The sequence below is a fragment of the Hemisphaericaspora subhashii genome (assembly GCF_019202705.1).
Source record: "Hemisphaericaspora subhashii strain CBS 10753 chromosome Unknown scaffold93, whole genome shotgun sequence".
NCBI classification, from domain to species: Eukaryota; Fungi; Ascomycota; class Pichiomycetes; order Serinales; family Debaryomycetaceae; genus Hemisphaericaspora; species Hemisphaericaspora subhashii.
This window is the reverse complement of record NW_026057263.1, coordinates 1-26412: the sequence shown is the minus strand read 5'-3', so window position 1 is coordinate 26412 and position 26412 is coordinate 1. Positions and strand designations below refer to the sequence as shown.

The 26412-nt window shown below is 33.4% G+C and overlaps 12 protein-coding genes across 12 annotated transcripts; 5 read left to right on the top strand and 7 right to left on the bottom strand. All coding sequences in view use genetic code 12, as the record gives it.

Moving 5' to 3' along the window:
* Positions 1-156: 156 nt before the first annotated feature.
* Positions 157-966, top strand: MOB1 (Mob1p; the record flags this gene model as incomplete). The annotated part of the gene is made up of 1 exon (XM_049405912.1): positions 157-966. The coding sequence occupies one exon, from the start codon at positions 157-159 to the stop codon at positions 964-966; it is 810 nt and encodes a 269-aa protein (XP_049264505.1).
* A 169-nt stretch (positions 967-1135) lies between these two features.
* On the bottom strand, positions 1136-2833 carry J8A68_002187 (RNA exonuclease; the record flags this gene model as incomplete). Its single annotated transcript, XM_049405911.1, has 1 exon — positions 1136-2833. One exon carries the CDS (start codon positions 2831-2833, stop codon positions 1136-1138), a length of 1698 nt encoding a protein of 565 aa, XP_049264504.1.
* A 211-nt stretch (positions 2834-3044) lies between these two features.
* Positions 3045-4854, top strand: SEC20 (Sec20p; the record flags this gene model as incomplete). Its single annotated transcript, XM_049405910.1, has 2 exons — positions 3045-3086; positions 3778-4854. 2 exons carry the CDS (start codon positions 3045-3047, stop codon positions 4852-4854), a joined length of 1119 nt encoding a protein of 372 aa, XP_049264503.1.
* Positions 4855-4887: 33 nt separating this feature from the next.
* J8A68_002185 (uncharacterized protein) lies at positions 4888-5934 on the bottom strand (the record flags this gene model as incomplete). The annotated part of the gene is made up of 1 exon (XM_049405908.1): positions 4888-5934. The coding sequence occupies one exon, from the start codon at positions 5932-5934 to the stop codon at positions 4888-4890; it is 1047 nt and encodes a 348-aa protein (XP_049264502.1).
* Positions 5935-6366: 432 nt separating this feature from the next.
* On the bottom strand, positions 6367-7062 carry J8A68_002184 (uncharacterized protein; the record flags this gene model as incomplete). Its single annotated transcript, XM_049405907.1, has 1 exon — positions 6367-7062. The coding sequence occupies one exon, from the start codon at positions 7060-7062 to the stop codon at positions 6367-6369; it is 696 nt and encodes a 231-aa protein (XP_049264501.1).
* A 195-nt stretch (positions 7063-7257) lies between these two features.
* Positions 7258-7917, top strand: J8A68_002183 (uncharacterized protein; the record flags this gene model as incomplete). Its single annotated transcript, XM_049405906.1, has 2 exons — positions 7258-7290; positions 7351-7917. 2 exons carry the CDS (start codon positions 7258-7260, stop codon positions 7915-7917), a joined length of 600 nt encoding a protein of 199 aa, XP_049264500.1.
* Positions 7918-8087: 170 nt separating this feature from the next.
* On the top strand, positions 8088-8570 carry J8A68_002182 (uncharacterized protein; the record flags this gene model as incomplete). The annotated part of the gene is made up of 1 exon (XM_049405905.1): positions 8088-8570. One exon carries the CDS (start codon positions 8088-8090, stop codon positions 8568-8570), a length of 483 nt encoding a protein of 160 aa, XP_049264499.1.
* A 138-nt stretch (positions 8571-8708) lies between these two features.
* On the bottom strand, positions 8709-9557 carry ISA1 (Fe-binding Fe/S cluster assembly protein; the record flags this gene model as incomplete). The annotated part of the gene is made up of 2 exons (XM_049405904.1): positions 8709-8905; positions 8972-9557. The coding sequence occupies 2 exons, from the start codon at positions 9555-9557 to the stop codon at positions 8709-8711; spliced, it is 783 nt and encodes a 260-aa protein (XP_049264498.1).
* A 1944-nt stretch (positions 9558-11501) lies between these two features.
* On the top strand, positions 11502-12026 carry HCH1 (Hch1p; the record flags this gene model as incomplete). The annotated part of the gene is made up of 2 exons (XM_049405903.1): positions 11502-11527; positions 11606-12026. The coding sequence occupies 2 exons, from the start codon at positions 11502-11504 to the stop codon at positions 12024-12026; spliced, it is 447 nt and encodes a 148-aa protein (XP_049264497.1).
* A 1689-nt stretch (positions 12027-13715) lies between these two features.
* J8A68_002179 (guanine nucleotide exchange factor) lies at positions 13716-16196 on the bottom strand (the record flags this gene model as incomplete). Its single annotated transcript, XM_049405902.1, has 1 exon — positions 13716-16196. The coding sequence occupies one exon, from the start codon at positions 16194-16196 to the stop codon at positions 13716-13718; it is 2481 nt and encodes an 826-aa protein (XP_049264496.1).
* A 316-nt stretch (positions 16197-16512) lies between these two features.
* On the bottom strand, positions 16513-21396 carry TSM1 (Tsm1p; the record flags this gene model as incomplete). The annotated part of the gene is made up of 1 exon (XM_049405901.1): positions 16513-21396. The coding sequence occupies one exon, from the start codon at positions 21394-21396 to the stop codon at positions 16513-16515; it is 4884 nt and encodes a 1627-aa protein (XP_049264495.1).
* A 2397-nt stretch (positions 21397-23793) lies between these two features.
* Positions 23794-25221, bottom strand: J8A68_002177 (uncharacterized protein; the record flags this gene model as incomplete). Its single annotated transcript, XM_049405900.1, has 1 exon — positions 23794-25221. The coding sequence occupies one exon, from the start codon at positions 25219-25221 to the stop codon at positions 23794-23796; it is 1428 nt and encodes a 475-aa protein (XP_049264494.1).
* Positions 25222-26412: the final 1191 nt, after the last annotated feature.

Genomic DNA, 26412 nt, shown 5'->3' with positions numbered 1-26412 from the left:
AATTTGGAAGAATTCAAAACATTTCAAAATCTTTTTATGAAATTGATTTGATTTCACACCCACTCAAACAATAAAACATAAAAACCACAAGCTTTAATAAACTTTAATACAGTTTACTTATCTTTCATAGTTATAATAACAAAGACCACACCCATAATGTCGCTTTTCAAAAATTTCAATACCCATACATTAAGATCAACACGAGGATTCAAATTAAAACAAAACTCCCCGATATCATCCCCTCAACAACAACACGCAAGTTCAGCCTTACCAGAACTCATCAACAATCCCTATCAAACCATCAACCTTGGCCATGACGCAAATACTACCACAAATCAAGATCAAACCCAACCGCAAATATCAAATCATCAAGAACTCCGAAACTATGCTGAACAAACCTTAGGTTCATCCAATGCCTTAATCCAAGCCGTGAAACTCCCCATAGATGAGGATGTCAATGAATGGCTCGCAATCCATGTTGTTGACTTTTATAATCAGATAAATATGCTCTATGGCGCCATTACTGAATTTTGTTCCCCCTTGACCTGTCCCAGGATGATTGCGACTGAAGAATATGAATATCTTTGGCAAGAACAACAATCACAACAGGATGCAAGTAGTTCTAGTCCTAAGAGACCAATCTCGTTGCCTGCTTGTGAATATATTGAGAATTTGATGAATTGGGTTCAGGGGTTCTTTGATAATGAGAATATATTTCCTCTGAAAACTGGTGCTCCATTTCCTCAACAGTTCCCACAATTAGTTAAAACTATATTTAAGAGGTTGTTTAGAGTATATGCTCATATATATTGTCATCATTTTCATGAGATTAGTGAATTGGGATTACAGAGTCATTTGAATACTAGTTTGAAACATTATGTGTTGTTTGCTAATGAATTTCAATTAATAAGTCAGAAAGATTATGGTCCGTTGGAAGATTTAGTTGATACTATGTTAAAGAAGTAGTATGGTAATAGGATGAGGGTGTAATATATCGCTATCGTTTTTTTTTATATATAATATTTATGTATTGAGTTTAAATGGGGGATTTAAACTTGGGTTATATGGGTTTATATATGTTGTATGCAAAAATATAAATGTACAAGTTAACTAGTCGAATGCAAATGGAGTATGATTATAAAAGCTGCAATTCTGCCATAATACAAAGATGATCGGAAGGATATTGATTAATTCTAGGTTGTCCATTAGGTTGTGGACCCATTTCATTATCCAAAGGCATTTTCAATAATTTTAATAATTTAACATTACATCTCAGTTCAATTTCTTCTGGAGTATCAACTTGGGATGAATAATCTTCAGTTTTAACATCCCATTTTGTTAATATTAATAAATAATCCAATAATCCATTCCAAACTCCAACCCAATTACTAAAATTAGGTTCATTTCGATCATTATTATTTCCGGAATTTTCAGGATGAACTAATTTATATCCGGCGGAATATAATGAAATAGCTCTAATATCAAGAGAATTATGAGCTTCTTGTAATTGTTGGATTAATTCTTCTTGTTCAGGAGTAGGGTTGAATACTTCTGGTTCTGGATTTGTTGGATTATTTCGTTGTACATCTTCCACATCTTCTCTTCTTTCATCTTCTTCTACTTCCTCGTCATTATCATCCTCTTCATTGTTGTTGTTGTCCTGATTATTATTCTTGGTGTCAACATTACGATGCTTTGTGTTATCATTAGGATGCTTCTCTCCCTCTTCATCTAATGCACGAATTTTAGAATATGTATAAGATAAAGAACATCCAAGAACATTCTTAGTTTGCCCCTTATAAGTAATTGGTTTGGCCGTGATTGAAAGATATGGAGCATCAAACGGTTCTGAATTCATATCACCAGCAAAAAATGAATAAAACCCCTTTGAATTCCCCAAAATAATACTTAAAACTCGAGCAAATTCTTTATATTTATGTAAAATCATATAAGTTTGTCTACATCTTTCAAATGTACCAAATGGATGCCAAAATAAATGAGTATTTCCCATAATTATTCCATTTCTTTTCGCTAAATTGGGGAATTGTTTAATTAAATGAGGTTGAAATTCAAGATATGCCATAAAACCAACATTATTAGTTACAATTCTTGCTCCAGGTAATTTCTTTTCATTAGGTTCATGAATTATATCTTGATCATATTTAATAAATGATTGATGTTTACAAATGAATAAATTTGATTTAAAAACTATCGCAACTCCATGATTCTTGGTATTAAAACGATAAAACTTGGTAGTATAACCCAATTTTTCAAATTCTGTTATCCAAAAGGTTTTAAATTGTAATCGATCTAATTCTTGAAGACATAAGATATCAGCATTATAATGCTTTATTTCAGCTAATAATACTTGAGATCGAATTGACCATTTTAGAATCTTACCATTTGTAGGAAATAATTCTCTTCTAATTAAAGTTTGAGCTAAAATATTATAAGACATGATTCTTATAATTGGACCCTTTTCTGGGTCAGGTTTAGACACTTCAAGTAATGGACGTTTAATAAAAGGATCTTTAACTTCATCTTGTTTAGGAATTAACCCTAAGGCTTCTTTTTCTTTACGTTCTTGTTCTTTACGTAAGTTACGTAATCTTCTTTGTTCTTCAATATATTCTGGAGTTAATAAAGAAGGATCCATTGGTTTTTTGGTTAACAGTTTACGTCTTTGACTAGTGGAGTAACTTAGCTCACTTGAGACACTGACACTATTCAATAACGCAGTACTATCAACGTCATTGTCATTGGTTATATCTTGCAGTTGTTGCTTTGGCAGATGTTTCGGGGATATTTCTTCTTCTTGTTCTGATGGAGTCATATTGTGTGTGTATATTATATTAAGTATCTACAGTATATAAGTTGTGTATAGTATATTCATTGCAATTGATATCCTATTGAAGAAAGAAGAAGAGATGACCAAGAGAACAAAAGAAGAGATCATAAAGAAATGATGAGATTTAAAAAGTTTAAAATAAGGAAAAATTGGTCATTCAAAAATACTATAAAATCGATCGTATAAAAGTTATAAAATGTATATTGAATTAATCAAGATTATTAATTTATCAATTATTGTTAATTCAATTCATATATGAATCAATTAATAATTCTTAATTATTCAAATGATTATTATAGATATTGACACGTTAAAAGCCCAGGGGCTCATTGACCCCCCCATATTATGCGAGATTACATACAAGATAAAAGGTAGTCACTAACTGAAGATATTGCTTAAACATACTTAAAAGACAAACTAATTCAATGAATATAAACTATCCTTGGAATGATGAACAATATATATAATGGCAATGATAAGAACTTATCTATAGATGGTGATCTAGCTATTATCTATTTAAACAACCAAAGTGATCCAATTGATTTTTGTATTGGTTGCGCATAGTTCTCACAATATACAAAAATATTTTTCTCACCAAATTTAGTTTACAAATATAACTTTGATTGATTACGAATAATAGTCCAAATTAAGAATACAAAAAGGCATTGATAAGAAGAGATGATCATTAGTAATAAGTTCGAAGATATACAAACAACCATATATGAATTATTAGATGAATTAGCATTGAATATTTATACAATAGATTTAACATCTTCAGATGAATCAACCACTACCAACCATAATGATAATATCATTAAATCAATTAATCAACAATTAATTAAATATAAANTACCAACCATAATGATAATATCATTAAATCAATTAATCAACAATTAATTAAATATAAAGATTATATTAAACTATTAAAGAAACAACAACAACCCAATAATAACAAAACAATTCAATATTATCAACATAAATTAAATTCATTTAAATCTAAATTACGTCATTTCCAATTAATTATTAATGAATCTCAATTAAATCAACATCATTTAATTAGAATTAAACAATTCAACTTATTACAACAGGAACAAGTACCAGAACAACAACAACCATCCAATGATCTTAATGAGATGAGAAATCAATTATTCAATAACAAATCAACCATTGCTCCACCCATTATCACCCCAACATCAATCAATCAACAAATTGTATCTCAAAATAAACAAATCACCCAATCATTACAAATATCAAGACAATTATTATCAGCAACAATCTTACAAAGTGAATTAAATATTGATAATTTAGAACAACAAACTAAAGATCTCCTGCAATTAAATGAATCATTTATCAAATTTCAAGATTTATTAACTAATTCAAAACAAATTATTAAATTTATTGAAAAACAAGATAAATCTGATAGAAAGAGGATTTATTTATCTATTGGATTCTTCTTGTTATGTTGTTGTTGGGTGATTTATAGTTCTTATAATTCTTCTGGAAACTCCAATAACAAAACCAGATACAAATTTTACAAAAATGTTTTTAATTGGTTGATGGGAACTACCACTAATGTTACTACTACTGGGGTTAGCGCTAGTGCTAGTGTTAGTAGTATATTAGCTACAACAGCCACATCCGTACCCCTTGATGAACCTGTTTCATCGGTTATTGAAAATATTATTGAATCCACTGCAAGTACTACAAGTATTATAGCTACTACTGCCACATCGGTACTACTTGATGAGTCTGTTACATCGGTTGTTGAGAATATTATCGAATCAACTACAAGTACTACTAGTATTATAGATACTACTGCCACACCTATGCTACTCGAATCACCCATTGAAAGTGTTATTGAATCGGCAATCAATTTCATAATACTTGACGAATCCATTGAAACTACCTTGTCATCCATACTAGAAGATATAACAACCACATCAATAATTGAAGCAGTCATCGAATCTTCTTCTACATTTATAGAGCACCTTGCAGATGAATTGTAAATTGTATATATCTGTGAAAATCTAACTAAATATCTAAGGTAATTCAACCTTAACACTAGCACCATTTTGTTTAGAAGATTGTAATGCAGCTTCAATAATAGCTAAATGATGGAATGCTTTAGCAGGAGTCACTCTAATCAATTTCTTATCTTTAGCAACCACAACATCTCTAAAATTCTTAAATTCTTCTTCAATAGTATCAACCTCATCAATTTCAATCACAATTTTTTCACTAGCTTCAGAAGTTTCAGATCCAGTTTGATAAGTAATAGTAGGTTTGGTCAAACTTGGAGACCAATCATAGACTAATGATCCATTAGTTCCATAAATTGTAAAAGATTGTGCTTTATCAGTGGCACCAAAACTAGATCCATAAGTAAATGTCCCAATCACACCAGTATTCATTTTTACACTTGAGAATAAAATATCATCAGCCCCAGTTTCTTTTCTAACTTGTTTCGTAAATCCGGAAATCAGATCCACTGGGCCCAATACTTCAGTTAATAATGCGATTTGATGCACACCTCCATCAGAAAGAAACCCACCTACATGAACTGGTCTTTGTCTCCAAGAAGTAGCTAAATATTTATTAGTAGAATTGAATGGACCAGTGGCATGATAGGTAAATCCAACAACTTGGCCAATTTTAGGTAAGACTTGTTGTTTGATGATATCAATTGCAGTTAAAAATGTCCAATTTTCTAATACCATTAAAGGAACATCAGTTGTCTCACTCAATTGAACGATTTCTTTAGCTTGGATCAAATTGGCCGCAATTGGTTTTTCAAAACAAAGGGGTTTTTGATATTGGATGGCTAATTTAACAACATCTAAATTATATTGGACTGGTAATAAAGCATCAACAAAATCGATTTCTGGATCTTGAAATATTTGTTCTAATGAATCATAGACTTTTGATTTTGCTATGTTGTATTTTTCAGCAAATTTCTCGGCTTTTGATTTGGTACGATTATAAGCGGCTACTGCTTTTAATTCAGGGATTTTTTGAATGGTTGGTAAATGAGTATCAGTGGCGAAAATACCAGTACCTACAACAGCGAAATTAATTGAATTAGACATTTGGAATATGATTTATAATGATTTGATGGAAACAAACTCTGGAAAGAAGAAGGAGGAGGAGGCGGAAGAAAATGTGGTATTTATACACCCTGTCAAATTTCAATGAAAAAAAAAAATTGAGGTTCGGAAAATCATTTTGTGTTGTGGGGAGGATTTTTCCGAATAATGGAACATTGTACAAAGTTTGTACCGCCACAACTGCGACACAATTTTTTTTCTTGTCGTCTAACTATGGATCCCCCAAATTTTGTTAAGGAACGACCTTCCTTTGAGATGACAGATCCTCCACTCTTACCGGCTATACAATCATACACGTTTGGGGGACACCATATTTAAAAAGGCGCTGTAACTGCCAATATGATCATCATGGAAGCTTGGCGTTTGAAATACGATATTACTAATCGTGCATAACGAGGTCATCAAGTTAACGTACTATGAGTCAATCAACTTAATCAAATAATGCCCAGGCAATTGAGAAGATTCCTGGCTACGTGAACCCAGCAACAACAACTTTAAACTGGTCTTGTTGTCTAATATATCCTTCTGAAGCATCTGTAACAACTTGATCATATTATCTTGTTGTGGTTGAGTCCCAAACACCTCGAAATAATATCGTTTATACCATGCCATATTCAATTTGATAAATTGTCTACCAATACTACAAAATATCAATGGGAATTGTGATTCCATATTGAACAACCATGATGTTAACATATAATTGAATTTGGTTATCATGTCTTCAATATTACAGACTGTATCTCCTGTTAACCAATATAAATTGATATTTATCTTATGAAGTTGTTGTGAATTTATTTGTAAAATTTGGAAGATATTACATTTTAATTCTAAACTAAAAGATGTGTTAGTATCTTGATTCATATTATAACTGACCTCATAATCCAATGTTTTTTCCCAATATAATGTGCCTTTCATTCTTTTAATTAACAATTGTAAAAAATTGTTATAATTTGTTGGTTTTAATTGATTTACATTTATGAATATATTGAAATCAAGAATCAATACTGAACCAGGAATAATAATTATATCATTAGAGATGTCATCATCATTATAGTCATATTCTAACTTTATATAATCTTCATCTTTTCTAACAATCAAACAATCTTTCATTGTTCCCTCTCTTCTTCTTTGATGATCCATACTATTGCTATTTTTTTTTTGCAACCAATTCATTCTCATACAATAAGTGATTAGTCGCACCATATTAATTAAGCGATGATATTCAACCCACGCGAAAAATTAAAAATATCGAATCAATCGAAGATCATCACCATATACTATACAATCAATCAATCAGTAAAAGAGATGATCTCAGCCAAATATACAATCCGTAATGATGTGCCCGGGTATTAGGAAGTATTTGGTGATTATTTGGAGGTTTGGTGAGTAGTGGTTTAGAGGGAACTCCCAAATTTCAAATCTAAACTTCGTGCTTATTATAAACGATTCTATAAATTACGGAAATTTCAATATGGCCGAGTTTCATTATATGGAACAACTTTCAATCCTCCAGGTCATGAATATATTGGTGATGAATATCATACTTTACTCAGGCGGAAATTCTCCAATGAGAATTATAATCTTCGAAGAGAGGTGTTTTTGGGAATGAAAGAAGGGTTAAGGGAGGATGAATTGGAGGAGAGGTTGATGAATACTTTGGCGTTTGTATTTAATGCGACTGTGGATGCTGGGAAGGATAAGAGTGGGGGTGATGATGTTGTTGTGTTTGAGAAGGGGTTAGTGAGTGAGACTAATGAGACTATGGAATGTAAGATTATTAATAGTATGATAAAAATTGATTTAACTTTACCTAATGAGATTAAATATGATTATAAATATCAATGGGTTGAACAATTACAACAACAATTGAAAATAATGGAAGAGAAGAAAGAATCATTAACTAAGAAACAAATTAAGAAGTTTCAAATACCAATTGAATTTATTGGTTATAATTGTAAATTATAATTAAATAATTTTAATTTACTTTTAAATTTTAATACAAATATCCCATCACTAACCCTTTATAGAGAGCAACTGAAAAAACTTCTAGACCCTTTTTGCCATTTTTTCATATTAATTACCATTCTTCTCTTCTCCTACTCTCTTAGCATTATACACACATAAATATATAAGACATGGCCTGGTTTAGTAAATCAAAGACTGACAATTCCTCAATTGAACAAACCCCTTCAAATAACTTCCCTCCTCAACAAATTGAACAACGTGCCCACGGCTCAATTAATATGCCGTCCACCACCGCAATTCCAGGAGATATTGCTCCATCTTCAGATATCGCTCTTACGATTTCACAAATAAGTACCGATGAATCCAGTGTTAGAGTTAAGAATATACTGGACATGACTGACAAGAAACAAATTGAATCCAGTATTGCTGAATTTGTTAATGTTAGACCAAATAATATGTTTGTTATTGATGGTGAACGGGATATTAAAGAAAGTATTATCTGTACCAATAATACTCAAGATGGTGGGAAGACTTGTTTAAAGATGAAGATTAATAATGTTGAATTATTTACAATTATGCAAAAAATGGAATATTTTTGTTCATTACCAAATGATGTTGATGCTACTTATTTTGAATGTAGAAAGATAAAGTAGGGACTGGTCCTCCTTCTTGTATTTAGTTTATTATTATTCATTAAGACGTATTTGGGCATTGCGTTAACTATAAAATAAATAAAAATATATGCTTATGTTCGTATATGTTATAGATGTATATATAAAATATTATAAGGTCTACACCATAAATGATTCACCACATCCACAAGTTCCTTTAGAATTTGGATTCTTAAATATAAATCTTGAAGATAATTTATCATCCAACCAATCCATTTCTGATCCAACAATAGAAAATAATGCTTTGGAATCAATTAATACTTTTACATCATCTTGTTCAACCAATTCATCAAATTTCCCCGCGGAATCAACATATTCTAAATGATATGTTAATCCTGAACATCCTCCTAAGTATTGAGGTTATGCTTAGTAAAAACCTAAACCAACTAACCTTTCTCGTGCTAAATGTTCCATTGCACTTGATGATAATGTGATCAATGCCTTTCTTGGACGTAATACCCTTCTCTTCTTTGGAGCGGCGGCTGTGGTGGTGGCAGTAGTAGTACTAGCAACAGCAGGCGCAACTTTAGGGGCAGCTTGTATTGCTGAAGATGCAGCTAGCACTTCTGGAGTAGCAGATATTTCTATTATATTAGATGCAGGAGGTGGAACAGCAACTTTTGGTTTTGATGTGGTTATTTCTTTTAATGTGGTATTTGAGAACCGAGAAGTCCTTGATCTTCTAATTGGCGCAGCAACAGTAGGCTGTTGCACCTGTTGTTGTGTCTGTTGTGTCTGTTGTGTCTGTTGTTGTTGAGGAACTGGGGTTACTAATGTATGTTTAGCCCATTTGGATGTGGTTGATGGTTGTTGATTTGTACTTGAATAATTTAACCCGGAATAAAATGGTACACTAGTAGCTGATGATCCTGTTATGGGTATTGTTTGCATAAATCTTTTATTCTTTTTAGATTGATTGGATATGAATCTTTTAGTTAAATTTATGGTTGATCTTCTTGTAGTTATCATATTGTATGTGTATCTGTATGTTTGTATATATTAGTTAGCTAGTAAGTAGTAGTAGTAAGTGATAAGCAAATGCCAATTTCTATAAGTGATAATTGAATAGCTATTTCTCTATAAGTTATTTGATTATTGAATGTATTTGTAAATTAAAAATAAAAGTTTATAATTAAATTAAATTAAAAAAAATGTCAAAGTTAATTTAATATATATATAAGTTACAATTGTTTGGTGTATGTTAGTTATATAATAAAGATCTCAATTGCTGTAACTGGTGGGAGAGAGTCATTTCTTCCAATCAAAATTTTCTTTTTTGGTAATTTATACACGACCTTAATTACTAATGTGTACTCCATATTTCCTGTATATAACTAGTGAAACGAGTAAGCATATTAAATCACTTTGTGATTGGTCAATTCATTTATAATACATTGTCCGATTTTCGGAACCAGAGTTAAACTTTTTTATTTTTATTGACTCTTTTTCTATCATTTGATTGATTTTGCAGCCAAGTCGCAACTTCTTAGAGAATAGTGATTATTTCATACATAATAACGAGAAATATATTACGAGAAAAGCACCCTCTTAAATATTCTTAACCACATAAGTATTGTGGTTGTCTGGCTTGTGACTGTCTACATATTCTTTCTTGTGTGGTTCCTGAATGACTAGGAAAATTTGCAGCACTCTTAATTGACAGATTGCGAAAAAAAATTGGAATTTTAACTTCCTCTGTACTTCTTCACTTTTTTCATATAGAAAGCGACTAATTCAATAATGTACTCAGTTTTTCCAAAACTCAATCTCATAAATCCAGTAAAGATTGTTATATTTTTATATGTTCAACCCAGTATTCTTGGGAGTGAAGTTCTAAAAGAGGAAATGAGACCAAACCTTGCATGTCAAAAAAACACTAAATACAAAGACCCCAACCTACCGACGATAAGTTGAATTACTAAGAATTGAAACAAGACGAAGAAGTGTCGTGTTTTAAACAAACCCAATGTGAATATCTTGAAATGACCTCCATTCAGGCAGATTCTCCAAAGGATGTTACACCAAAAGAGCACATTGAACAACCATTATTAGAGATTATGGTACTTCAGTTGTGATAAACATTGTGTGGCTATTTGACCTATGTGGTTTCCAATGAGGTTCCCCCTGAAGGTTCGATAATTGTAGAATAATCAATCTCTGTTTTAAATTTGTAGTATTAAAGTGCTTTGACATATATTGCTTGATCTTTACTTCTTATTAGTACATCCTCAAGCTGCGATTAAGGATCACATGATTTTCGCCATGTTGGAAGTTTTATTATAGTAATATATATCAAGACAATAGTTTATTGAAATTTTTTGCTCTTGTTTCTGATCGGATCCGGTTTCATACATATGGAGAATATTTCAGGATTCGAGGGCATAAAGTTAGACCATTAACATGAGCTTATCTCATTTTATTGTATATTTATTGCAAGATCCTTAAAAAGAATATTCTTGAATATCTAAAATAGATATAATTGAAAATTTCAGTTTCGTATTTAGAATCATAAGTCAAATAAGTTCGAATTTGCAACTCTAATTTTAATGATTGCAAAATTTTCTCAAGTAATTAACAGAAAACAACTGAAAAATTATAAGAGCAAGAGCTAATGAAAGATAGTGTATAAATATTATCAATAATGCTATTCATATTACTTTGAACAACTTAATAGACAATTAGCAAGTAACCCCTTTCTCTACTACAATGGGACTCAAGAGTCCCCACCACCGCGGTACAGGCACTTGCATTTTTGACATGTTTTTAAGGTTTCTGCCGCACTTTTTTGTATTGATTGATTGATGGAAAATCATCGAAGCAAAAAGAAAAAAAATCAATGAGGTCATAAATTTATTGAAAATTTCCCAAAATACATTCTTTCTTATTAAACTTATAAGCATTTAAACACACAAGATGGTAGTACACAACCCAAACAACTGGTAAGTACAAGAATCAAACAGGAAGAAACATCAAGTGAAAAGCATGGACAAAAATTACTAACCTTGTTTTTGAAAAAGGCATTGGATAGATAAAAACTGTTTACCATGGACAAAAGAATATTTCAATGATAATATTGTTAATACCACATTTGAAAATGATACTTATAAACTTGTGCTAACCTCAGTAGATTCAATCACGGGAGATTGTGATGTTACTCAAAGAAAAGGAAAAGTGTTGTGTATTTTTGATTTAAAATTACAATTCTCAATCGATATTGAAGAAAAGAACGAAGAGGAAGAGAATAAAAAGGGAACTGCTAGTATTACTATACCTGAGTTCATTCATGATGATGATGATTATGAAATCGAAATCACTTCTGCATTGTTTAAACAACCAGTTAAAACTCATTTTGTTCCAATATTAAAGGAGAAATTACAGAAATTTCAACCAGCTTTATTAGAAGCTCATGCTAAAGACGTTCAACATGCATCTGATTAATGATGGAATCTTAAATACAAATTTATAGAAAACCTTGTTTCAATCAGCTTGATCAATTGTTGGTAGTCATCATTCTCCGTTTATCCTTCATTAATTCATTCTAATTTGTTGATTAGTTGCTGCTTTGATAGAAGAGGAGTGGGCAAGCAACTGTGAATTAATTATGTATAAATATGTAAAACACAGGAAAATTTAGGCATACCGTATTGAATTTATACTACTGATCAATATATATTTAATCTCTTAAATAGCATCACATTCATTTAAAAGGCAATCATTAAATAAATATATAAATCCCTAAGTGTTAGCCCCATGTGGGAATCTACGAATATGAGCTAGCTTAGTGAAATATTGCTGGATGTATTATTCAAGCACTTTTTCAACAAAACCATAATTGCTGTCCACTTTTGTTTCAACGATTACTCTACGATACTGATGAATAATGCTCAAGAAAAAATTCAAAATTGCTGCAAAAAAATTATGCAACCCATGGCTATTTGCAATAGAATAACATTAATTGGATGCATATGTTAGTTCTTCTCAACTATGTTGATAAATGATTGTAATAATCATGTTGGGAGATTTGGATGTTTATAGAATAAATCAGATGACTCCCACAAATTCTTCTATTTCATACATGCGTTTGTACTGAATATGCATACGCAATTTTCAAACTCTCAATACAACACCAAAATTTAAATATAGTTTACTTCAACCACTTGGATGCCTGTGGGAACAGTCTGGCTATATACTAATATACATTATAACTAATATACCTTAAACCACAACGTGTTATCACCAAAAAGCTTATATGCAGTACTGGTAAATTGTGACGGGTGGAAATGGATAGTTTCAATTTTGTAAGAGGCAAAAGTTGTTACAATTGATTCTTGAATTGAGAACTGATCAACAAGCCGAACTTGTACATGGTATGATGGTAGTCAGCCACCTTGCACCTATGACATTTCCTTAACCCCCCCAGCCAGATCAAATACATGTCAGAGTCGTTCGACATCAATGTGCCGTCAGACATCAGTATTGTAAATGAAATTTGACCGGGTATTAAAACCAACACTTAGATAAATATTCAAGAAAGTCAAGATCGGAGAATCGCGATCCCCTTTCTCAACAATCCAGATAAAAATCTGAAAGGAGCTTCTAATAAAAGAAACTTGATCCTTTCCTAGCTTCAGGCTAGATTGAGATTAAGAATGTTAGTATGGTTAGTATAGTCCCTTCCTTCCCTTCTGGATATGATATAATTATTGATTGGAATAGTTGTAATATGTGAATGAATGATTGTGGTAGTTAATTAAAGAAGAAAGAAAGAAAGAAAACACAAATAAAATTAAAATTTTCTAAAGAATTTCTAGAGATATTTATTCTGTTTGAAATTTTTAGTTTGTGTTCAATTTTGCACCCATTTTTTCCAAATCACTGGCGCTACCATTCTATCTAAATTATTAGCCTCCAGTATGAATCAATTAAAATTGCAAACAGAGTAAAACGAATATTCCAACTTCCTGTTTCTTTACAATATTCTACTTATATTGTATATTGCTGTCATTAATGCCTCTAAAAGAGAAAAATATAAAATTAAGTATCGGACTTGCTTTATTGCCTATTATTTCCAGAATCTTACTCAATCACTTTCTCTCTATCTAATCATATACATATCCATAAACACATTCAATCATCTTCAACCAATTGCAAACAGGCATCAATAGAAGTATCAACATTCCCCCTGTTAATAAATATCACATCCTTCAAAATATTCTTATCCAAAGTTGGAAAGATCTCTTTAAGGGTTTTATATGTTGATTTCAATAATTCTTGATCAATTTCATCTTCAGCTGGAGCGGCTGGTTGATATTGTTCATTTGGATTAGGAACCTCTTCTGCTTGTTGATGGAGAGCTTCCGCATCGGATTCTTCTTCTTCTTGTTGTTGGGGTTGGGGCAGGGGAGAGGTCCATAGATTCGAGATTGATTTTGTGAAGATTTCTGCACTGGAAAGTAATACACTCGAAGGAGATAATCCTGATTGAAATTCACCTGAAGGTGCTTGTCTCATAGAATTCGTCTTTGCAAATATAGGTTGGGCTTGAGGATGTAATAACAAAGAGTTGTCATTTATTTGTTGTTGTCGTTGTTGCTGTTCTTGTTGCTGTAGTTCAATTTGTTTTCGTTGAGCTTCCCATGCTTCCATATGTGCGTCATATTCTGATTCGGAGATTGTTAAATCACCAATATTTAAATTCTGAATAAATCCAATTGCTCCTTGGATAGATGAAAGATAATAACTGGTTTCTCCATGTGAAAGCCATTCTTCTCCCCTAAAACTTTCAATATAATGAATATTACTTATCAAATTCGGCGTCTTGGCTTTAAATATAACCAATATAAGTAATGGTACAAATGCATCGGCATTGGTTTCCTTATTAGTGATTTTCAAATAACTAAAGATTATTTTACAACAATTCAAAATACAAATAATCTTATCTCTTGGAGCACGATAATTATTAATCTTATTTAATTCACTAGTGGCATAATCCAAAAAATTTTGATCTTCCTTAATATTCTTAGTAACTAAAAATGCATCCATATCTATATCTAAATGTGAACCATTTATCCAACTAAATTTCTCAAGTTGTAATCCAAATTCTTCATCCTGGATCAAATCTTGTCGATATGATTCAGGCATATGCGTAATTGACAGTTTTAGTACCTCAGGCGGGAAACATAAAACATATAATCGATTCATAATCAATTTTTCTAATCCTTCACGAGAATTCTCCAAGTCAATATTATCCATAGATGCAAATGGTTCATATATAGAGAATTTCTCATTCATAAATCGCTTGAAATCAATTATGATTTTAATTCGTTGCGTTGCTGAAAATGTATGTCCTTGACGGGAATATGATCCCAAAAATGATCGAATATATCTAACCACCGGATCGGCACTTTTTTTACGTAATTGGGATAAGAAATTATGGAAATCAAATGGTCGATGCGATTGTTGGTATTGTTCAGAGGGACTGACATGTGATTTAGCTTTATCTAATTTAGTCAAGTGGGTGGGACTCTCAAGTTCTGAATGGGGAATATCTTGTTGGACCTGCTCATCTTGTTTTAATTGAAATTCTTCAACTCCGGATTCGTCATCTTCATCACCAGTAATATCCAATATGCCTTCATCACTTCCAGAGGCTTTTGTGCTAATGGTATCGGAGGTAATAATTTCTGGTGCAGGAGAATGTGTCACATCTACCTGGGGTTGTTTTTCATTATTGGCCACGCCATTCTCGTCATCATCAGATATATCTATTAGATTTTCACTGTGATCTATTTCCTTTTTGGGTCTCTCTTCTTCTTCTGGCTCTCTTTGTTGGTTAAGTTGAATATCACTTCCATTTAAGGAAGGAGTAGCCGTACTGGCATTCTCTTCCTCCGGAGGAAAATATGGCTGTATGGACATAAATGCGGCACTGTTCTTCTCTTTAGTTTGAGGTTGTTGGTCTGGTTCAGTAATTTCTGAATCAATAGTATCATCATCCTCTTTTTCCTTTTCAATATGCTCCTTTTCCTTATCTTTATCTTTCTCACATACATGCTGATGAGACGATTCCTCTTTCATCTGCGTAGGGCTCTTGATGTCCCTCAATTCGTCTTCCTGGTCGATGGCTTCAGCTTGGTCATCACCCATATCATTTCCATCAGACTTATTGTTGTTAGCACTAAGATCAAATTTATCAAACAATCCAATTAAATCAGTCCTAGAAGTACTCTTTTTCTGATTGCTATTAGATAAACCAGTCTCATCACCTAAAGTGACTCCAACCACGGGTGCAGCTACACTGGCAGCAGTAACTGATTGACCATTCGATGCCGAAGTGGTACTCTCGCCAATGCTACCCTTCATGAATATTCCTTTTAAGAACGGAGATTTCGGAACTGATGCAGATGTTGGGGATGTAAATTGGGGAGACTCAGATCCGCCAATATTACCTGTACCGGTTGTAACAATAGCATTTGCTGGTGTGGTAGTGGTTGCACTACTGGTTGTTGATGGCGGTGTACATGAAGTTGTATTTTCATTGGTGGTGGATGTGGTTGGTGTTGATTTGGATATTATTGTATTGAATGAAGGTAGCCCGTTGAATGCCATGGTCTTGATAAATAGAGTGGGTATGGATTGATTGATGATTTATGAATGTGGTGGTGGTGGTTAATTGCTTTATCTTCTGAATCGTTTTCTAAATTTGGCTATAAAAAAAATACGAAAATCTGAGTCACGTGATATTTAATAATTTTTACATCAAATTGCCGAACGATAAACAACTTAACAGCCGACTTTAGATGGTCCCTAAGACTATATCAAACTACAAAGGATACTTCTAGAAGATTAGTTAAGTTCATTACTGTTAATGATAATAATACAAAAGTTTATACACATAAAATACAAGACTTCTATAAATTCAATTTCAATTCTCAGGAGAGCTAGTACCATTCCTAGAACGCTTAGAATCTGACAGTCCACCACTTCCATGAATATAAATCTTGGTTTTCTTCTTCTTGGTGTGAGGAGATGGTGATATCGTAAATGGACTAGCACCACGAGAAAATGGGGTCGACTTCTTGGAATCTACTAGAGGTTCAGTCAGTGATGCTCTTGATTTGGGTGCGGATGGTGGGACAGAAGGAAGTGAAGTAGACCTTTCGAATAGATTTGATTTCTCCGATACATTGACTTCTTCTTGTTTGCTTTTAGGTGATTCACTCTTTGCACGTTGTGAGGTGATGTCTTTATGCTCATTGGATTTAGGAGGTGGGATTTCTGAAGCTGCTCGCTTTTCTTCAATTATTGGTAGCTTTTCAGGTTCAGTGGCCTTAGGAATGACATTCTCTTTCTTGATTTCTTCTTCAATGGGTTGAGATATACTTGGAGTTTCAACCTTAGGTTGCATAGGCTCCTTTTGAACAACTGGTTTAAATGGCTCCGTTGAAATCTCAATAGTTTTCAACTTTGTCGAAATCTTAACATATCGATGCACAACTGGTGGAGCCATTAATCGAGACACCTTATTCATCGCTTCTTTGCCAAACCTAAGAGTAACTAATGATCCTCTGACAGCTACATGGTGGTTCACGATTCGAGATGGTGGTCGACTGTGCGAAATCCGAGCAAGTTTATGCTTTGGAATCTTGAACGTAACAAAACCCTTATTAATAAATACTTTAGGTTCATGAATTTTCATCTTCTTACTAATCGACGATCTCCTAACTTCTTTTTGTTTTTCCTTATCTGGCAGTACTGTTGATTTTAGACTTATTGAAAGTTTTAATTTCTGTGGACCACTACCGCCACCAACATCAACGATCTGCTCAATTGGAGGATGCTCACCCATTTTAGTTTTACTTCCTCTTCTGGAGCCTGGCTGACCAGGCGCTGCAGTACTAGGAGCACCAGCTGTGGTTGTGGCTGAACTGATTGATTTTCTAGTAGGTAATTGAATCCTAAACCGTCCTTCACGTTTCAACATTACCACTCCACCACCAAGATTCTTAGCCACGATTTTCTTCTTAAATTCCGCAACTGGTAAACTAGGAACTGGAATCAGCACCAAAAATGAATCAATCTCGCAATATAATATCTGACGAATCATAAATAAATTCCGTTTCTCATGAAGTGATAATAATGAACTGTGTAATAATTCCCACATTGTTGATTTTAATCCTTTTCCAATCGAATAATCACGACGTAACAATTCAATAGCTCCTTTTATCGTTGCCCTAGCATATATATCCCTTCTGGAATCCATTTCACTCCTGGGTCCTTCTTCAATTATGATCATTTCAGCAACACCTCCACCACCGGCTCCTCCTCCCACACCTCGTTCTTTTGGAAGTTTATCCAACGTCTTAAATTCAGGATCATCCAATTTCGACCGTCCACCATCCATAGCTGCATAGCATATAGAATCAATCAATACCTGAATCAATTTTATCCGATATAATGGTCTAGCGAAATTTAATAATACAACATGTAAGAAAAATCGTAATATACTTGCATTACGTAATCCTCCAAGTTGAAGAATTCCACGAAATGCTTCTACTCGAGCTTCCATGGGATATTTATCTTGAGTGAGATACACTAGATCTTCAAATGATAGATCGATCGTGCCAGCTAATGCCATTCTGATTTTCTGTTTTATACATGCGATTTCAATTATGTTTTGATATGATGGAGTCCAACGGTCTAATTTATGGAGACGATTGATTTCAGTAACGACATTATTGGCAAATACTGATGCCAGGGTTTTTTCACGACTATGGACACTGGTGGTTATGGCGGTAGTGGTTAACGATTCCAAAAGCTTACTAATATATATCGAATCTTGAAAACTATTATTGGTATTATCATTAAACTTCACCAAATTTAATAGCAATTCTTTAATCACAAATGGTACTTCTCCATCTTGATTCCGAACAGTAGATAAAATCTGAGGTATACCAATCTGTAAAAAATACTTCCTAAAATCACTAAAATCATTACTCTTTGGTATAGAACTTCCCGGAAAACAATACAATTCCTTATACGCCCTTACCAAATAGCCTACTCCCAAAAATCCGTTACCATCATTCAGAAACCTAGCCAATGCTTCCGCTGCTGCCAATCTCACCCCATAGAAATATCTCTCATCCATCACCGTTCTAATCAATACCGTAGCATGCACTAATCCCGGTTTTTCCAATTCTCCAAAATATCGCACCGCATCAAGCTGAGCTTCTAAATCACGATCGAATTGAAGTTGCGAAGCATACATATATTCCGGCATCTGCACATCTATTCTTGCAATCCATTCAAAATCCACATCGGCTCTAATCCATTCATATGGGTCATGATACATCGAGATTTCATCATCTGGTTTTTCGAAATTCACAAGTCCCCAATCGGACATTTCGGATTCCGATGAGAGAACATCACCTAGTCTGTAAACAAATGAAGAAGGGTTGGGTGTGATTGGATCTGGGTTGGCGGCGGCGGCTGCTAATTCGTCCTTTTTCTTTTTACGGAATTTGGAATTATATTGAACGTCGATTCGGGTGCTTGATTCTTTGAGGTCAACAATGTGTTCATATGGCGTTCCATCAGCTTCATGAACCCTGATGGTTAAAGGTCCCATGAAAACCGGTTGAATGGGGAAGTTCGGGTCATCGTCAAGATATGATACTGCTTCGTCGATGAATGATCTTGGATTGGTAGTTGTTGCCGGGGCGGCTGTTCTTTTCGCATGATATTGGGTCTGGCGGATATTCATTTCTATCATGGTTTTCTTTTTGTTGAATTTCTGGTTGATTCTTAATGTAGGTGTTCCAGTTGCATATACCCATTGTTTGAAGAAGTTGTCTAATTTATTTCGATTAACTTTCTCACATACATATTGGAAATGGGACGTGGAAATGGTTCCATTGGGTAATTCCCCTGACATTGCTTGTAAGAATAATTTCGGAAGTACTCGAGAAAGTCCAAATGATTTATCAGTTTTGGTCATTCTATTATCAAGGATATATAATACAATAGGAGATTTCAATTTCACAAAATCTAAATCGGTTTCGGAAATTGGGAATCGATAAAATTGAATTCCTAAAGGTTTCTTACCATTACTATCAGTATCCTGAATCACAAGTTCATCTATTGCACGTTTAATCTTATATCTATACTCATTAGTACCCATAAGTTTCTTGATATACGAGTTGGCCATGAAATGAGATATACCAATTGTACACCACATGTCATTAAATGTTTGAGGAGCAATATTTATTCCTGACCATTGAGTAGCTATACTAGTTAACAATACTTCTGTCGATGTAAACATAGGTTCTATGATATCTGGTGGGTACAATAAATCTGTGGAAAGAATTGACAATCCAGCAAATCCATTCAGTTGTAAGGGACTAAATTTCACAAACACAATACAAAAAGAACTGAATGGGAATGAACCGAATTCTTTCAGAAAATAATCAATTGCCTTGTTGGCCATAATACATGTGTTTCTTGCCAATTCAATATGATGAGGTAATGCATATACCGTAACTGGAGAATATGTACTTTCTTTTTCTTCATATTCATTAGGTTCACCGCTTGCATCATCTTGGTCACTTTTGGTTCCTTGTCCCTCTATACTATCACTCAAAGTAAAACTAGAAAAACACCCAAGAGCCCATCCCACATGATGCGCACAAACAGGGTTGAATACGGACCATGAAACAACTTTTTTAGATAAATCTATTGGATGGGGTGTTTCCTTAACATTATTAAAATCTCCAGAACAAACAACTAAATCATAATTATCAATATCATCATCATCACCACCTCCACTTGCACCTCCATCTTCTTCATCTATATCATCTTGATGTCGTTTATTTTTATTTCTCGCAAATCGAATTGCTTCTTTGGATCCAATTATTCTTGGATTTCCTATATCTCTTACAGTTCTAGGTATGTTGACTTCTAATGACCAAGTATTTCTATCCCATAAATTATCTATACACGGTACCCAAGATGATGTTGACACATTATAATCTGAATTTCTTGTATATGCATGCCATGATTTTCTATCTATATCATTATTGGTAATGAAATTCACTCCATTATTGGGATTTTTTAAACTATAAATGATCTTCAATTGGATAGGAGTATACATATCACTTACTGTTGCTTTTGACCTTAAATGCAGTGGGGTCATTGTACCTGGATGACTACCTGTAGGAGTTTGGATTGCACTTATGTCAGTTAATTCGAATTTCATATTTTCTGGTAGTATTATATGAAGTTCTTGTGAATCACCTCCATTAATTGTATCATGTAAATTATTATCATAATTCATGGATCCAAATATATAATCTAATTTTGATCGAAGATAATGATGTTGATGAATATTAAACGTATCAGAATATAAATCAAATATATTATACTTTTGTTGGAAATGGTCTTCATCATTAATATATAACATATCTTTATAAACATAATTGACATTCTTTATTCCATTGATAAACACATCTTTAATTTCCATTTCTCGACAATCCAATTTAATTGTTCTTAAAGTATTTGAGGTTGGGATAACCATCAATTCAGTAAAACCTTCAATTGAATTAGTAGATAAATCAACATCGATATTAACTCTTTGATGACCAACTTTTAACAATTGATTCAGTAGATTTTGTAATTTCCCTTTGCTTGATGTTCCTCCTCCAACTACTCCTCTTATTGATCTTGGTGTTTGTTGTTGAAAGAATCTTGGTGTTCCTGAATTGGAAGCCAACAAGTTTTCCATATGAGTAGAAGTTGATGACATTGAGGGCATGCCTTTGTATCTGATATTTTTATACTTCTTTCTCCTATTAGGTTTCGTTGTTCTCTTCTCCCCTTTTCTCTCTGTACCAGATAATAGCTAAATTTGATTAAGCAATAATAAATAATAAATAATTAACAACTGAGTTGAAAGTTACATTCAATTGATGTGTTTGTTATTTTTTTGTTTTGTTGTCTCTCGGTGGAAAATTAAAATTGTCATTATTTTTGGTACTGCATATTGACTATTTTCACGTGACTTTTATTTGGAAGGTCAGGGAAGAGGGAGAGGAAATTATAGAGGATTTAGAGATAGTCCCAGAAGATCCTAAGGTAGATATGGTGGCCATAGAGAGCCGGATATCCAGGTTTTCTTGAAAGTTATATACACTACCGTGGTGGATATAGAAACAAGCAATAAAATTATAAGTACAATAATCCTGAACGGTAAATATGACAAGAAATCCTATCGGCAAATTTCAATGGTCTCTGGAATCAAATAGGGTTAATAAGAGATATTCTAAGAGAAATTTGTTGAATGGACTCTTAATGGAAGACCTCCCTGTCTAGATTGTAACTATATAGACGTATTCAACCTTCCATATTTTCAATATGTATCTGGATTTTGACCACTCAAACTTTTGCTGATTGCACAACCAATTTTATTCATATCGCTTATATAATTACATGAATACATTTCTACATCCATTAGATACAGTCTAATACTGAGTTGAGACATTTTAAGCTAACCATTGGGCATTAAACAGCAAATAGCTTATATGCAGGATTGGCCATTTGTGACGGGTGGAGTGGAGAGTTTCAATAAGCCGAAAGCTACATTGAAAACATCTCAACATGCTATCTTGCCGAAAAGGATGACTGAGTCTTGTTAGACCCCTCTTTTCACAAGATGAAGCACGTTACATGGTGTGATGGTAGTCAGCCACCTTGCACCTATGACACTTCCTTAAACCCCCCAGTCAACCGCTCCAAGGAGCAACTCGTTTTGAAGACAAAGATTGACCAGGTATTGCATTTAGACGGGCATCAACAACTGATACCCATCTGAAGGGATTTGGCTTCGAAAGTGGCCCCCTTCCCAGCTTCAGGCTAGTGAACTTGATTGAAGGTAAATATACATACTATTGTCTTGTCTTTGATTGATATGTGAATGAATGTAGTAGTTAATTAAAGAAGAAGAAGAAGAAGAGAAAGAAGAAAACACAAATAGTTTTTTGTTTTCAGTGGGAATTTATATGATTTTTTTTGGCTTGTGGACAAATTGCAACAAATTTTGCAATTGTTTTTGAAATAGTTGCACGACTAGAAATGTTGCACAAAAATGTTACAAATAGTAAATAAACTGTAAACCCAAAGGCTTTTCTTAACCTGCCCGTCTTAGACTCAGAGGAGGACCCCTAATCGTTCTACCGAGGGACTTATCAGAAAATTAAAAGAATAGGCTGCGTCGCAACTCTCTCCTTCTTTGATTCACTGCAGAACCCAACATGTGAAGTACTGATCCTTATTTCTGAAAACATTGGAAGTGGTTACTACATCAGAATATGCAACAAGTATCCAAATCTAATTATTAGTTGTAGACATCTCTTTAGGTACATAGGTTAGGACTCTTTGATTGGTTCAAGACTTTATTGTCGGGTTGTGTGGCCAAACTGTTCTGCTTTTGTTGAAAGCTCGAGATATAGGTTAAAACTCTAGTACGCCCACAATATTCCAACAGCTGTGCTCTTACCATCTTGATAGTAAATGACAATTGAGAGAAATAATTGTAGATATCCAGGCCATATAGGGCTCCTGGAATCAGTCTTTGAACAAAGATAAACAAAATGATTTAACTCCCATTAATTAAATCATTCAAGAATCATCAATTCTTCAAATGCTGCAACAGTTTTAAAATTTTGCAGCATTTCAATTTTATGTTCACGCTTAAAAGGAATACGATATGCAATTTTAAGTCAACTTATAAATTTGCTTTCAAACAGTTTTCCAATTATCAATAGTCCAATTATATATACTAACATCAATTATCAAAATGTGTTTGCGATTAATGGCTTCAATTTTTTTACTAATTCATTCAAATTTGATTGGTTTGACAACTGCAAAATCTTCTAACATTATTCACACTACGAACATCTCAACATGGAAAGAAATAAAGACAGAGAACACGACTGGGGTATTCAAGACCACCAATACTGAGTATGGTATCAGGACAATCCAAGGAAACGATGAGACCACCTTTGCGATACTCGCCTACAGTACTTCCACTTCCAGAGTATTAGAGACACACCAATTATCACCAGATCCAGTCACAACAATTCCCATAGTTTAGTGATCCAAAGAGGCAATGTATATGTATTACTTACAAAATTATATAATAAAATCTAAATATTTACATGAAATTATTTGAGCTCTCCATCTCTCTGTTCTTCTTTGCCAACTTCTTATATCTACAATATTCATATTTGTTATCTTTCAAAGACCATTCCAGTTCAATTGTGTTTCCAATGTTCAAAGTGGGAAAAGCGATGATTTCCTGCTTGGCAATATCTAACACACAAGGTAATGAATTACAAGCTTGAGTAATTTGGGGTTTTATATCTTTCGATAGTATTGGCTTGTGCTTTTTATTCAAGTATGGGATAATCTTGATTGATTGATCTAACGATTGGTTTTTGAACCTGAGCCAAACCCTTCTATCAAACAATTTCCAATCACTCCATTGATCGGCTGATAAGTCTATTGTATAGCAAATGGACTCAATCTCTTTCGTTGTGATTGGACAGCGATATATGTACATGGGTATATCTGATGTGTGAACATTATTTGTGATTTCAATACAACAGTTCATGATTGTTAACTTTAAAGTACCGGATTCATTCTTCTGTAAGTAGGAAATTACTTTTGGTAGGAACTGTCTTTCTAATTTTGCGTATGCCCAATGATAATGCTTTGATGACGAAAATGGGTATAATATTTGATAAAAGAACCTCGCCAAGACTATTTCATTAGGATTTATGAATAAACATCGAGGGATTGTTACCTTTAATGACGCAAATGGAGGGTTTGTAACTATTTGGTTCTTGCTTTGCAAAAGAACATTCAATTCATATGCTTTTTCTTCAAATGATTCTGCTAATTCGTAGGTTAAATGGTGGGTCTGCTTAAGGTTGGATTTATGTATGCAATAATATGGAGATTGTTTGTCTCCTCCTTGTGATTGAATTCGTTCAGGAATTACTTCGTTTATCAAATGACGCAAATAATTCCTTCTAGTTAGATTTATATCTTGATTAGTTGGATCATCAAAATATTGAATATTGTTCTGTTTACATGTATTCACAATTTCTTGTTTCTCAAAATTCCAAAAAGGTCTGAAAACATACACGGGATCATGCTTGGCTGAAGGTGGTAAATCAGCTACAGGAAGTCTAGAAATCTTTCTCGTTCCAGCTAAACCATATATTGAACTATTTCCTTGTAATCGTTGAATAAAAGTTTCCAATTGATCGTCAGCATGGTGACCAATGAATAATGCCGGAATACCATATAAATGACATACATTTCTGAATTCATCATATCGTTTCATTCTTGCCACTTCTTCAAAATTACCAATTTGTTTCACATCTTCAACATCATAATCCAAACTTCGTATTACATGATTAATACCCCATGGTTTGACAATGGAACTTATTCTGGATGCTTCCTCGGTAGATTCCGGTCTATATTTGTGATCTATAGTTATCGCATATATTTCAGTTGAATCTTTGCTATTCTTATTAGATGATGTATATTGTGACAATAGCCAGGTTAATAACATCGAATCTGCTCCTCCAGAAAGAGCAACCGCTATTTTGGAAGGAAGTGTGACGGGAGATGAAGAACACGAAGAACCGAAATATTGGTGTATTATCCTACTAAATCTTTCATTTGTTATTAATCTATTCAACATCCTCCACTTGTAGCATACACCAAAGTGGTGAATTACAGATTATGATTTTAAGTTTAAAAAATCGATGGATTTTTATCATGTCACGTGCAGACCAATTCCGGTTCTAAGATGTATCACATGACTAGGTACATATCCGGTCCATGAAGAGTTGACACAGTCAGCAATTGACCGTTATCTGCTTCTTCTTCTTCTTCTCCCAATTGCGTTCAGGCAAGGAGGCGTGGTTAGGATCCCTTGTTAGTGAATGTAAATCGCCTTTAGGAAAAGCTCCATACTTGACACCTGGTCATTGTAGATTTATTCATTTCCTTGAACTTTACTATAATAGCTTGTCTTATAGACTATGTTTTATAAATCGTCGAATAGGTTGTGCAGAGGACTCCTATGTATATTATGAAATGGTTTGAGTAATATTTCATTCAATGGTGTGATGTTTGTTTAATGTCATTTTTTTTGAAATTTTTAGTAATGGTTATGAACTACTCCGGGAGAGAACTGAATATTTGGTTACTGTCCGAACTCCGGGAGGTTAATTACCACATTTTTGTTCATACGATGTCATGTATTACAAATTTAGTGGTTATGTTACTCAATCAAGGCTATGTCATAATTTGTTTACTTCACTTTGTTTTTCATTTAGAGATCTTAATATGCACTGACAAGTATCGTACGACTGGATAGGAAAATACCCGCACAAGTGTTTAATATATATGGACTGGTGATGAATATATCTGGACTGGTGTACCAGTGTGTTGTTTAGATTCGGACTGGTGACGAAGGTACGCTTGTTTTAGTGCTTACGAAATTCTTCGCTCAGGCGTCGCCCCCTAAAACAGATCCATGTTTTCAAGGATTCCAAACCATTCTCTTCGATCGGTTAGATCCCGCGGAATCTTATCCCCTAAGGTACACATTGAATATGAAGTATAAGTAGTCCTCTCTTCGGCTTGACTTTGACTGCTGGCTACGGTCAACTCTCCCTATTTCCAACTTTAAACAAAATCATGAAATATATATTTTACATTCTACCATTTATTTTGCTTGGTCATCAAGTGGATG